Here is a 14718-nt window from a genome sequence, read left to right as displayed (position 1 = left end):
AAAGCACACGAACAGACACTTTTCACTGTTTTTCATATGATTGATGCAGCCAACAATCACATGAAAAAAAAGCTCAACATCACTGATCATTAGAGAAATACAAATCAAAACTGTAATAAGATACCATCTCATACCAGTCAGAATGGATATTATTAAAAAGTCAGAAAAATAGCAGATACTGGTGAGGTTGTGGAGAAAAAGAAATGCTTATAGACTGTTGGTAAGAGTGTAAATTACTTCAACCATTGTGAAAGACAATGTGGTGATTCTGCAAAGACCTAGAGACAGAAATACCATTTGACTCAACAATCCCATTACGGGGCATATACCAAAGGGAAATAAATCATTCTGTTATAAAGACACATGCACACATACACTCACTGTAGCACTATTCACAATAGCAAAGGCATGGAATCAACCTAAATGCCCATCAATGATAGACTGGATAAAGAAAATGTGGTACATATACACCATGGAATACTATGCAGCCATAAAAAGAGAATGAGATCATGCTATTTGCAGGGACATGGATGAAGCTGAAGGCCATTATTCTTAGCAAACTAACGCATGAAGGGAAAGTCAAATACTGCATGTTCTCACTTATAAGTAGGAGCTAACTGATGAGAACACATGGACCCATAGAGGGGAACAACAAACACTGGGGCCTATCGGCAGGTGGAGGATGGAAGGAGGGAGAGCATCAGGAAAAATAACTAATAGGTAGTAGGCTTAATACCTGGGTGATGAAATAATCTGCACAACAAACCCCTATGACACATATTTACTTGTGTAAACAAACCTGCATATGTACCCCTGAACTTAAAAGTTTTTTCAAAAAAAAAGAAACTATGGATATCATGAATGTGAAGGGTACCCCAAAATGCATATCATACAGCAAGACGATTTTGTGTCTTCATTTTGGGGAGCAGTCCTCCATTCTAACAGTCGGTGGAAGTACGGGGTTTCATGAAAACAGCTCAAAGTGGAGAATAAAGGAGGGTATCTTCTTCAGCACCCAAGTTCAACAAAAGATCCTATCCCAAATGACAGATGCTCCTCTGCCGCCACATTAAGGCTCTGATGAAGGCTAGACTGGGTAGCCTTTATGAAGAAAAGTGGAGGCTGAAGTTTTAAAAGACTGCTGGGGAGACTAAAAGTGAGGTGATAGCCGATTCCATTTTGGGAATACATCTTGTGCAGGTGTGCTGGTTACAGCCTTCCTGAGAACTATTCAGTTGTAGGATTGGCTCTGGTGGCACCTGAGGTGAGTGGCCAGGCAGGAGAGAAGGACTCATAGAGGGGTGGTGAGGATAAGGATCTACAAAGTTTCATCTAAATCTCCCAAAGTTAGATGGAAAGAAATTTTGAGATTTCTTATGATTTCCAATCAGGCCCCAAAAGATGATCAGGGAAGGGTCAGGCTTGCCAGTCTAAGAGATTGCTTGACAGAGCCACATGCCAGCCTGTTAGGGGTGGAGGCAGGAAACAGCATTGTCTCCACAGGCTCACCAACACCAGGGGACCACAATGGGGGGTGCCTGCTGCATGCCTGCAGGCCATGTGAGGTGTCACACACATAGGGACCAAGACAGCCAGTGGCAGGGGCATAGGACTAGACACTGCCTGTGTTACAGAGCAGGCCAAGGGCACAAGTGGCCAGAGCCAATGTTGAGGTGGCCACCAAGCAGTCCCCAACTTCCAGGTGCCACCAGTCAGCCCACGCCCATCAAGCCCTCTCCCTGCTTGCCAGAAACCAATCCTGTGAAATCAGAAGATGCCAGAGGGGCTAAGGAAAACCACTGAGGAAGAAAAACCTACCCTGAGATGGTAAATCTAACCCGGGCAGTGACTGAGATTGTCCTAATAAAAATTGGATCAACTAAAAGCTTAGTGAACTTAAGACGAAGTTTACCTGCCTGACAAAATTTAGTTTTTCTGTTGCATGTAGGCATGGGGTTTGGGAGCCAAGAAAAGTACACACAATTTTAAGAATAAAGCAAGTTTGATGTTTGTACATATGTGAATGATGTCTAAACAAATCCACTAAAATCATTAATATTTCATGATTTCAAAATGTATTTAAAACAAAACACAGAGGGCTAGGTACAGAGCTGCCCCCAAGAAAGCAAAAAACACCTGACCTCTGTTTCTATAAGTTTGACTTTTTTTAGATTTCACAAATAAGTGAGATCATGCAGTATTGTCTTTCTGGGGCTGGCTTATTTCACTTATTGTAATGGGCTGTAGGTTCATCCACATTGTCACAAATGGCATGATTTCCTTCCTTTTTATGGTTGAATAATATTCCATTGTGTTTGTATATAGACATATACACTGCATTTTCTTTATTTGTCTGTCTACAGACATTTAAGGTGTTTCCATATCTTGGCTATTCTGAATGATGCTGCAATGAATATAGAGGTGCAGATATCTTTTCAAGATGCTTATTTTGCATCTTTTGGATATACACCCAAAAGTGGGATTGCTGGCTTATGTGGGGAGATGATGGTCAAAGGGTACAAATTTTCAGTTATAACATGAACAAGTTCTGAGGATCTAGTGTACAGCGTGTGTGGGAATAGATGTGTTAACAAATTTGATTCTAATAATCAATAAACAATGTATAAATATATCAAATCATCACATTGTACACCTTGAGTGGATTCAATTTTTGTCAATTAAATATTTTAAGATAATTTTTTAAAAATGTCTGACTTCACTGAGCTGACAGTGACAGTCCACAGTGACACATCAGGCTCTAGGTAAATACTTCTACATGCATGAGATAAGCCAGTCGTACACAGACTAATCACTATCAAGCAACTTTATGAATCCTACAGCTAATGCAAAGGCAATCTAAAAGCGAGCTCTGAACAAAGTTACTCACGTTCTTTTGGAGCATTTCTGACACAAATCTGAAATAAAGCAACAAATGCGTTAGAAAACTTGAGCATTTTCTTTTTTTCTTTTCTTTATTATTTTTTTTTCTTCAGACAGAGTCTGGCTCTGTCGCCCAGGCTGGAGTGAAGTGGTGCGATCTCGGCTCACTGCAAGCTCCGCCTCCCGGGTTCACGCCATTCTCCTGCCTCAGCCTCCCGAGTAGCTGGGACTACAGGCACCCGCCACCACGCCCAGCTAATTTTTTGTATTTTTAGTAGAGACGGGGTTTCACTGTGTTAGCCAGGATGGTCTTGATTTCCTGACCTCGTGATCCGCCCTCCTCGGCTTCCCAAAGAGCTGGGATTACAGGCGTGAGCCACCGCGACCGGCCAACCATTTTCAAATAAACATTTTAAAAAGGTAAAAACATGATTCTTACATATCCTGATTTTCATGCAAACATTTCTAATGCTGCACATGTTCCACCACCACTAATTAAAGATTAGCAAGTAGTAATTACTCTGCTTTTTAACTTGCAGCCAGAGATGGAGTGCAAAATCACAGGGAAACGTAATGTTATCATCTAGCATCGGTCGGGCTGTTCTCAAATATTCCCACAGCACTCAAGCTGTTCTACTAGCTCAAGCTCCGTTTGGAGAAATGTTGCAATATATTATGCTCTATGGATGTTAGAGTCATGAAGTCCTATGCACTTGGAGGCTTTTAGAAGCCATGAAGCTCTTTACTTCGAATTCTCCTAAAGTGGAAGCTACTTATTCCCACAATATCACCATTTATTTACAAGGGCAGAGTTCTCTTGGAGATGAACCTTGGAGTAAAGCAGAAGGAAAACGCGAGAGGTGGTTGTGAGGTGCATGGGGAATGGGATGGTAGTGATCCCACCAGTTTATGCCTGCAGGGATGGTGGCAACTGTAAAGACTATGAAATGGCTCTTTCTGCCCTCCCTAGGCAGCTGTAGTTTTCTGCCTTCTGGCATTCCTTTGTTTCAGAACAAAATGAGAATTAAGGTTTACTATCACCACAAAAATGGATTAATAGATAAGCTGGGATAGGCTGATCCTAAAGGAAGGCGGGTACTTCCTCCTCTCTGTGAGCATGTAAGCAGCCCCTCTGCTCCCTTTTCAGAGGACACTTTTAAGGGGAAAGGGGTCTGGGGAACAGAAAAAAAGCTGAACTTCTAAAACCTGCATCAGAATATGTTTGGTCTTGGGAAAGATTTGTATCTAAAGCATTTTCTTCTGTATCTCTTAGATGTTGAACAGAATAAAATTACATTTTGGCCAGGTGCAGTGGCTCACGCCTGTAATCTCAGCACTTTGGGAGGCTGAAGCAGGCGGCTCACTTGAGGTCAGGAGTTCAAGATCAGCCTGGCCAATGTAGCAAAACCTCATCTCTACTAAAAACATAAAAATTAGCTGGGCATGGTGGCAGGGGCCTGTAATCCGAGCTACTAGGGAGGCTGAGATATGATAATTGTTTAAACCCGGGAGTGGGAGGCTGCAGTGAGCTGAGACCGTGCCACTGCACTCCAGCCTGGGCTACAGAAGAAGACTCCATCTAAAAATAAATAAATAAATAAAAAATAAAAATAAATAAATAAACCGATACAATTTCTTGTCAAATCCTTAAGGTACTATAGAAAAGCCATTTTAAAATATAAGAAAAGTATTTATATGGTCAGTAGAATCTCCCAATGTTGTATGAAAAAGAACATAATGAAATTCATAATCTCAAGCCATAGTATGACCCACAACCAAAAGTAATTTAATGAGCAGGCCATATGTACTTAAAAGCAAATCCAATCTACAGGAGAAGCCCTGGTCTATAATAAAGGGTAGGGAGAGGGTAAATGATTTACTTCATTTTACAAGAGGATTTACCCTAGGACTCCTATAGCAAGTTCCTGCAGGCTTTAAATATAATTTGTTACACAAAAATAATATTGACATTCAAGTTGGACAAACCCACACAGTGACCTTGGCAAATAGGAAGAATGCCTCAGTGCATTAATTCATCTTTCAACTTTAATTCGACGCAGTGTGTTAATACATCTTGAGCTTCTCAGGCGTTTTTTGGTTTTGGCTTCAACAATGTGTGATTAAGGGAGAAAAGTGAGGGGAAGAATGCTAGAAGCATCAAGAGAAGCACTACTGTACCACAGGAGAAAATCACAGAGAGCTGGAGTCTCTGCAAATATGCTCACAGCTATTTATTCTGTACAAAATCTTCCTTTTAAAAAAATCTAATCACTTTCTACTCAACTCTTATCTAAAGTGGATGTGAACTAGAAAACACAAATATACATGAACACAATCTCACCCACATACTCCTATTTTTAAAAACTATTTATATTGAAGTATAATTTACATACCATAAAATTCACCTGATTTAAGTGCACAAATCCATGATTTTTAGTAGATTTATTGCGTTTTACAACCACCATCATAACCTAGTTTTTGAACATTCTCATCACCCCAGTTAGATTCCTTGGGCCCATTTAGTTAATAGCTATTCCTGGGCCGGGCGCGGTGGCTCACACCTGTAATCCCAGCACTTTGGGAGGCTGAGGTGGGTGGATCACGAGGTCAGGAGATCGAGAGCATCCTGGCTAACACAGTGAAACCCTGTCTCTACTAAAAATACAAAAAATTAGCCGGGCGTGGTGGCGGGCGCCTGTAGTTGCAGCTACTTGGGAGGCTGAGGCAGGAGAATGGCATGAACCCGTGAGGCGGAGCTTGCAGTGAGCCAAGAATGTGCCACTGCACTCCAGCCTGGGCAACAAAGCAAGACTCCGTCTCAAAAAAAAAAAAAATAGTTTTTCCTACTTCCAGCCCCAGGCAATCGCTGGTGTTCTGTCTCCATGAATTTGCATTTTCTATACATTTCATATCAATTAAATCATACAATGTGTGGCCTTTTGTGTTTGGTTTCTTTGTCTTAGCACAGTGTTTTTAAAAACCATCCATGTTGTAGTATGTATCAGTGCTTCATTCCTTTTTATGGCTGAATAATATTCCATTGTATACCACATTTTGTTTATCCATTCACCAGTTATGAACATTTTGGTTGTTTCCACTACTTGGTGCAGGACAAGTTCTCATATGGCCTTGGTGACCCAGTTTTTCCCCTTTTCTTACTTGTAGCTATCAGAATAACTGTAGAATGTGCTGGAAATGCAACCACCCTGAGATATGGAGAAACTGGTCAGAACAGCCTGGGCTCTGTTCCCATTCCTCCTAGAACAGGATGTTCTGCAATGTTTTAGCTCAGTGAGACCAGTTTCATCTGGGTATAAAACCACAGGTAGAGCATGCTCACAGGGTCCCTCAGCTATGATGTGATGTGGGGCATGCACATATGAGACTCTTGGGCAACTTTCCTGAGCCGTGGAGGATCAGTTCACCTAGGCTTCTATTGTCCCTTGCTACCTATCTGTGCATAATAAACTTGCTTTGCTTAACTTGTTGTATAAGTGTGCTGTCTCACCAGATTCATGCAAGTGGTGTGCAGTATTGGTGAGGTGTTTAGAGTCCTCCCCTGGGATTGATACCTATGTGCAGTGAACCTGCTCTGCATTTGTCTTCTATAAATGATGTCACTATGAACATTTACCTGCAAGTCTTTACGTGGAAACATGTTTTCATTTTCCTCGCACATCTTTACTTTTTATGATTCTATCTGCATATGGTATCCTATTCTTTGAGGTGGAAATCTTTCCAAAGTAGGCTGTCCACAATCTTTGGGAATCCAGCTCAATGTCCAGCAGCAGCAGAGTGGGCCTTGGTCCCTCCCATGGTCTCTCTCTAGCCTGTATCACCACATAACATCCTCAGAGCTTTTATTACAGGTAGTAGAGTGAGGCCCTATTCCCTATAAGCACAGATGTAGAACCAAAGCAGAAAAAGGAACCACATCTTCCCTCCTGTATGCCTGCATTTCAGCTTGCAGAGATGTTCTTTCAGGTCACCTTTGTGGAGAGGGGATATTCTAGATCCCTATATTAGCCTGTTATGGCCATTACAGCATACATCCAGAACAACTTTCCTGTTCCCAAGGTAGGACGAAATAGTAGTGAAGGATGCATATACCACCTTGAGAAAACAATAAAAGATACCCAATTATGGTAACTTTTGGTGGTTTCATTACAAAAAAAATTCTTCTTTATACCTTTTTGTGCTTCTCTAAGTTCTGGACCATGGAAACACATATTACTTTGGTATCTTTTAAAAAAATCCTTTTGTAGTGAAAGTCTTTCATTAACCTGTAACTATAACTCATTTTTCCTAACTTCTTGTATACCATTTTATTTCATAAATAATTATTCACTTCCATCATCATTTTTAAATTAACACATGCCATAGCAAGTATTCTTGCATACCCTCTGTTTCTCTCTCTTTTATTCTCTTTACTTACATTGAATATGAGGTGTTATCTATATCATGAGAGAAAGAACTTTGAGCCAGGCACAGTGGCTCATGCCTGTAATCCCAGTGCTTTGGGTGGCCAAGGCAGGTGGATCACCTGAGGTCAGGAGTTCAAGACCAGCCTGGCCAACCTGGTGAAACCACGTCTCTACTAAAAATACAAAAATTAGCTGGGTGTGGTGGTGAGCGCCTGTAATCCCAGCTACTCAGGAGGCTGAGGCAGGAGAATCTCTTGAACACAGGAGGTGGAGGTTTCAGTGAGCTGAGATCGTGCCATTGCACTCCAGCCTGGGTGACAGAGTGACAGTCTGTCTCAAAAAAAGAAAAGAAAAGAAAAAAAAAAAGAACTTTGAATTTAGAGTCATAGACCCTGGTTTTGAATTCTGGCTCCACTACTTAAAAGCTGTATGACTGTGAGCAAGCCTCTTAGCCTATGTCAGACTCAGCTTCCTTATCATAAAAGACAGATGTGGGCTGGGCGTGGTGGCTCACGCCTGTAATCCCAGCACTTTGGGAGGCCGAGGCGGGCAGATCACGAGGTCAGGAGTTCGAGACCAGCCCAGCCAACATAGTGAAACCCCGTCTCTACTAAAAATACAAAAATTAGCTGAGTGTGGTGGCATGCACCTATAGTCCCAGTTACTCAGGAGGCTGAGGTGGAAGAATCGCTTGAACCCAGGAGGCAGAGGTTGCAGTGAGCTGAAGGTTGCAGTGAGCTGAGACCACGCCATTGCACTCCAGCCTGGATGACAGAGTGAGACTCCGTCTCAAAAGAAAAAATAAAAATAAATAAAAAATAAATAAAAAGACAGATGCTTCATGGAGATTTCTATGAGGATCAAGTGTGGCACTACGAAGGAAAGCTCTTTGTAAATCATTAATGATTATCGAGTGTTTGATCAAATTCACTGTAGACTAGCCGACCCATTGCATTAAACAGAACATTCTGAGTCACTATGTGCACATCCCAACTGGGTGATAACAGTATCCTGTTTCCTTTTTCCATCTCTAACTCCATCAGTGCAGCACAGGAATTCACCTGTAAGACAAATCAAGACAAATGGGCCTTTTACCTCTCAGTTTCCTTGATCGATTCCTCAGTGGTCTCCTTGTATTCTGGAAAAGTGTCATTCAAATCCATGCAAACTTTGCCCACAAATGCCCGCTGTCCAAATTTATCTGTAAAGTATACACAAAAAGAATATGAAGGCATGTTTGTTTCTGAAACAGTACTTTTTCTAAGCTTTCAACAGTAATTTTTAAATTAAAATCATATATGGAAAACATAAATGAAAATGTAAAAGATCATCCACCATCACACCACTTAAGAACAAGAACCACCACAAACTCCCTACTATATTCAGTAAACAGTAAAAGTTTTTCTATTCATCACTTTAACCCACTACCTCCCCCATCCCCATTCTCAGGCTGTCAGGTGGGTTTTTTGGTTTTTTTGTTAGTTTGTTTGTTTTGTTTTTGAGACGGAGTCTCACTCCGTCACCAGCCTGGAGTGCAGTGGCGCGATCTGGGCTCACTGCAACCTCCAACTCCCTGGTTCAAGTGATTCTCCTGCTTCAGCCTCCTGAGTAGCTGGGATTACAGGCACGCACCACTGCGCCCAGCTAATTTTTGTATTTTTAGTAGAGACAGTGTTTCACCATGTTGGCCAGGATGGTTCGATCTCCTGACCTTGTGATCTGCCTGCCTGGGCCTCCCAAAGTGCTGGGATTGCAGGCGTGAGCCACTGTGCTTGGCTGGGTGTTTTTAAGTTATTATTCAGTTTTTCCCTTTGCTTATCCAGTGTGTCTATATTTTCATTAAATATGTAACTATCTTTGCTCTCATTTTATCACATGGTAAAGGAGCAAACAGTCTCAGGTCCTAAAGAAAGACTCTCTTAGTCATTGGCATACCTATACTCAGCTTCTTCTCCCCAAACTTACAATCTCCCTCCTGTCTCCTACTCTACCACCATCCCTTGAATCTCTCTCTCCCTCTCTCTATCATGATCCTCTTCTAGACAAAACACAGAATGGCTGAGAGATAAGAACATGAGCACTGGAATTGGAAAGATTTGGACTGATTCCTTATTCCTCTGATTACTCCAGGTGGTGGATATTATTTGGTTAAGGTCTAAACCTATATATGTACAGTGTTCTCTGCTATGTGTAGGGTTGTGAGGAATACATGCAATAATATATATAAGGTGTCAGGCATGTGGTTATCTAGGCAACATACTGCTACTATTCTTTTTTTTTTTTTTTAAGGTGGCGTCTCACTCTGTCACCCAGGCTGGAGTGCAGTGGCACAATCTCAGCTCACTGAAATCTCTGCCTCCTGGGTTCACGTCATTCTCCTGCCTCAGCCTCCTGAGTAGCTGGGACTACAGGCACCCACCACTACGCTTGGTTAATTTTTTGTATTTTTAGTAGAGACAGGGTTTCACCATGTTAGCCAGGATGGTCTCAATCTCCTGACCTCGTGATCCGCCCGCCTCGGCCTCCGAAAGTGCCAGGATTACAGGCATTAACCACCGTGCCTGGCCATACTATTCTTAACTGAAACAATGCCAATATTATCTGTGAGGAATTTTATGCAGTCTTACTAGCAGCTCTCAGCACTAGAACCTAGTCCTCATCAAAGGTGCTGGAAGAATTCTATTTCAGCAAGAAAGCTGAGGCTATATGGGACAATGGTAATTGTTTTTACAGTGTCTCCATCTCTGTCATAAGAGATTTTCAAAAACCTTTCTGCCTCTCTCCTTCCCCTGTAATTCATTTAGATAACTGGCCATTAGATTAATCTTCCTTAAAATACCACTTTCATCACATCACTCACACCTGGACTCAGAACCTTTTTTGAGTCTTTGGTGCATATTTGAGCTCTTCTACAATGTGAACCCTCCCATCTGCCTACCCTCTTCTCCCACTGCCCCCAGGCGATGAATCCACTCCTCTAGTTAAACTACTGTGGTCCCTGCATCCACTATTGACACTCCTGTTCCCATACCTGTGTCCTTCCCCTATCTAGAAGACAGTTTGTCCTCTCATCTTGTCTTTACTTCAAAGCCCAGTTTAAAGGACCCTTTCATAAAGTCTTCCCAGATGTCGTAGTTCTGGGTTTCTTTGCCTTCTCTGAAGACTGTAGTATCTATTTTCAGAGTCACCCATTAGGTCAGGTCTTTTGCATAAGCAAACAGTGGCATCAGTGTATCAGCCAACAGTATTTACTGAGCACCTGCTATGTGCCAGGTACTGTGCTGGGTACAAGTTTTGGAATCATCAACCCGAATCCAGAATCAGCTCTTCTTACTAGCTGTGCAACCCTGGGCATGTTACTTATCCTCTCTGAGCATCAGTCTAACCATCTGTAACATGAGGACATCAGTAACCACTTCAGAAGGCTGTTTGCCGCTGAACTAATTCTTCCAGAGTGCTTTGCACAATGCTAGACGTCTAGTAACAGCACTATAGTTGTTACTAAGGTTAGTGATCAATGGCGTAGGTATTCTGTCTGGCTTCTCAAGGGCAGAGACTATTTTTTATCTCATTGCATTTCCAGCATCTAGCACAGTGCCCTGACTCTAGCCAACAGCCACCATGTATCTGCTGATATAAGAAACTATTACCACAGCTAGAATTAGTAAAGTTTCCCTAAAAAGCCCTAAATTAATACACAAAATTCAGACTCATATATATCATTCTGTAACCAAAAATTGTAAGTAAATAATCAGAGTACTTAGAAAATAGAAAACACTCTATGATACAGTTTTCTATTTTCTAAGTACTTCAGAAAATTTCCTAAGGGCCACAGTGACATATAGACACTTAATTACTTGCAAAAAATGTAATGCTCATGTTCTAGCAATTAAAAGGCAGGTCTGCCCAAAAGTACATATAAGTTGTTTGCCACGATGGTCTGGCTGTCTTTGTTTGAGGTGCCCATAAATCATGCTTCATTTGCTCACCTGTAATGTCGGCAAGGAGCAGAGATGAGTCAGTGTGAATTGTTGCAAAGTAACAAGCTGTGGTTGTTCCATTCTTTAGTGTTCTCCTCTAAAAATAAATCACAAAAACCGCGAATCACGTGTGCTCAGAAAAGTCACATGGTACATCCAGAGGAAAACAGAATTTTAGTTTTTAATTTTAAAATGTTTTTATTTAAAGGTATGCCATCTTGATGTAGAGTACAGTTAGGTAAATGGCAAAAGGTATTTATATTCCAAAAGTTAGCTGGAGGAGAAGCTGATACTTCTGATTTTTTCTCGATTCACACAGTTCTGTGCTTCAGAATTCATTAAAATGTGATACTAATGAATTCCTTCTTTCTTAGGATTGTTTAAGGATATCCAAATTTTATTGCATCTGGGAGTACATAAATAAGGTTTTTCTTCTACTACAGAATAAAAATATTCAGCCAGACTTTAGCTCAACCTGGAAGGTTAATCACATGTATCTATCTCCTTTCCTTTGCAAACTACAACAAACATGACAGTAAAGGAGTACAAACGTTATTAACCCACAAGAAGAACATGAGAGGAGAGACATGAGCAGAGAAAACATTTCAATATCTTCTTGGAAGACAAAAAACATGGACGAGAACCTGGAAGCAACTTGGAAAGAAGGAGAGAAGTGTGTGGGTTTTAGCAGGGGACTGGCTGGAAGTCTATGCAGGTATGATTAAACCCTGGCAGGAACCTTGTTGAAATCAGCCAACCACCCTTAACTTCTTCCTTGTAAGAGAGATTTACTTTTTATAGAACCTGGATAGTATTTAGAGGGTACAAGCTCCAAAAGAGAAGGTAAAGCAGAGGTTTAAGTGAAAATCTGGCTGACCTCAAGGGCACTCAGTCATTTTCCCCAGAATACCACGTGTACTACTCCCACAACTCCTGGCAGGGGACTAAACAATTCTTTTCTAGAGAAAATGAATGGCTCTAAAAGAAAGATGTCTTCACAGTGACGTTTGGGACCCAAATTCACTGCCTTCACTACTCATCCTATAATGAAGTTACCATCAACAAGTGATACCTCCACCCAGAAATTCCAGTCAGCACCTTATAGCATCACAGTATGAATGTATGTCCAGGGTTTGATAGGCATTGGAGGGAATCTATTATCAAAAAGATAAGGAGGGGGAGAAAGAATCTGGAAAAAATCTTAGAGGAAACATAATCTATAAGGTCAGAAAAAAGCTCAGTTAAAAAAAACAACTATGACTCACATCCTCAAAGAAATAAAAGACACTATTGCACCCACAAAACAAGAACAGAATGCTATGAAAATCAGAATGCAGGAGCTCTCCAAAAGTAAAAATATTATAAATGAAATGTGGAAGCCAGTAGGAGGGTTGTAGGATAAATTACAAGAGAATTGCTCAGGAAAAGGAAAAGATGAAAATCAAAGGTGAGAACATAAGAAAATTAGGCTCAATCTAGGCAATCCAACATTTAGAATAAGAAATCTAAATTTTTTTAAATAAATGGAAGGGACAAAAATATGAAAAATAATATTCATCTCCAAAACTAAAATCCTCATAGAATTGTCAGCACAGGGAATAAAAAGAGAACCCAAAGTAAGGCATATAATTGTGAGATATTAAGTTCGTAAGTACAGAAAAGATGCTAAAAACTCCAGGAAAAAAAAAAAAACTGGTCACAGATAAATGACAGGACTCACAACGACATTGGATTTCTCACTAACAATGCTGGAAGCAGAACAATGCCTTCAAATTCAACTCATATATATCATTCTGTAACCAAAAATCCTAAGTAAATAATTAAAGTACTTAGAAAATAGAAAACGCTCTATTATATAGGTTTCTATTTTCTAAGTACTTTAGAAAATTTTCTAAGGGCCACAGTAATACACAGACAATTAAGTACTTGCAAAAAATGCAATGCTCATGTTCTAGCAATTAAAAAGGAGGTCTTCCCACAAGTACATATAAGTTGTTTGTCACAACAGGAGTTATTTTTAACATACAATTTTATACCTTGGTAAATTATCAATCAAGTGTGAAGGTAGCATAGAAATATGATTATGTACCAAAGGACTTGAAAATTTTACTCTCCATGAACTCTTTCTTAGGAAGCTTTTAGAAACTGTCTTTTAGTAAAACACAAGAGTAATCCAAAGTAATTCCTGGATCCAGGGAGTGGGCATTAAACGCAGGAAAGAGGCAAAGAGAATGCCAAGATTACAGTAGTGCTACAGAGAATGCTGACCAGAAACAAGAGAATGGGAGGAGGTGAGAAGATCTTCAAGAAAGAAAATGGAACGGATATTGCCTGACCTGTCTGAGCACTTGGAAAAAGGACTAGTGGATTGAATACTTTGGGGCATATCTTTAGCAGAAGCTTTTAAATGCAGAGGAAAACCCTCCAGACAGTGGCTCTTGCTTACGTTTTGCCTGTTATTAGCTATGTGACCTTGAGAAGGTTGCTTACATTCCATGTTTCCTCCTTTGTGAAAAAACAGGGTTTTCTTGACTAGTACAGACATCAGAAGCTCAAGTGTCTGCAGGCTTGAAATAGTTTGGAGTTAGGATAATAGAAATGAACATGCCATACCTTAGACAGTAGCCTCTAATTAGATCCAGTGTGTTCCATTTTTTGTTGTTGTTGTTATTTTGGGTTTTGTTTTTTGAGACAGGGTTTTGCTCTGGAGTGCAGAGGTGCCATCACACATCACAGCTCACTGTAACCTTGAATTCTAGGGGTCAGGAGAGCCTTCCACCTCAGCCTCCCAAGTAGCAGGGACTACAGATGCATGCCACCATGCCTAGCTATTTTTTTTTTAAGACAAGCCCTTGCTATGTTGCCCAGGCTGGTCTTGAACTCATGGCCCCAAGTGATCCTCTTGCCCTCAGACTCCCAAAGTTGTTGGGATTATAGGCATGAGCCACCACACCTGGCCCAGTCAATTGTTTCAAAAAAGCAAATGAGAACTCAGTAATATTGGTTAGCCCCAAAAGTCAACAGAATTTGGAAACCTGTCAATTTTTCCAAATATTAAGATAATTTTCATGTAAAACAAAAAGATCTGGCCACCAGCAGAGGATGTTTAGAACCTGTCAATTACAGACAAGGATGAGCTCTCCATCACAAATCCAGGTGGAAAGCCAATACCATGACAAAGGTATCAAATTTAATCTCCAGCAACTAGAAAAGTGTATGGGTTCTAGGATGTGCTCAGTAAATATTTACTGAATGAACACCTGAGGAAGCAGAATTACTAAAACAACAAGAGACATAAAATGAATGAAAAATAGCATCCTTTGATGAATAGGACAGGATGTCGTATCTTGAAAGAGGAACAGGTTATTATAAATAGTAAGAGTGAGTTAATGATTTACAAAACTGGCCCATACCATTTCCTAAGAATGTAGTAT

At 40.6% G+C, this 14718-nt stretch overlaps 1 protein-coding gene across 4 annotated transcripts in view; it reads right to left on the bottom strand.

The window, feature by feature from the left end:
- Positions 1-14718, bottom strand: part of GDA (guanine deaminase) — a 103144-nt gene that overhangs the window by 29836 nt on the left and 58590 nt on the right. For all 4 annotated transcript variants that reach the window (XM_008952995.6, XM_024930156.4, XM_008952985.4 and 1 more), the window contains exons 4-6: positions 11294-11381; positions 8400-8505; positions 2888-2915 (exon numbers count right to left, since the gene is read on the bottom strand). In XM_008952995.6, the coding sequence (XP_008951243.1) occupies positions 2888-2915; positions 8400-8505; positions 11294-11381 (222 nt within the window). The remainder of the gene's footprint in view (positions 1-2887; positions 2916-8399; positions 8506-11293; positions 11382-14718) is intronic.

Source organism: Pan paniscus, chromosome 11, assembly GCF_029289425.2.
Source record: "Pan paniscus chromosome 11, NHGRI_mPanPan1-v2.0_pri, whole genome shotgun sequence".
NCBI classification, from domain to species: Eukaryota; Metazoa; Chordata; class Mammalia; order Primates; family Hominidae; genus Pan; species Pan paniscus.
Note: the sequence above shows the minus strand (reverse complement) of the source record. Positions and strands in the feature narration are given on the sequence as shown.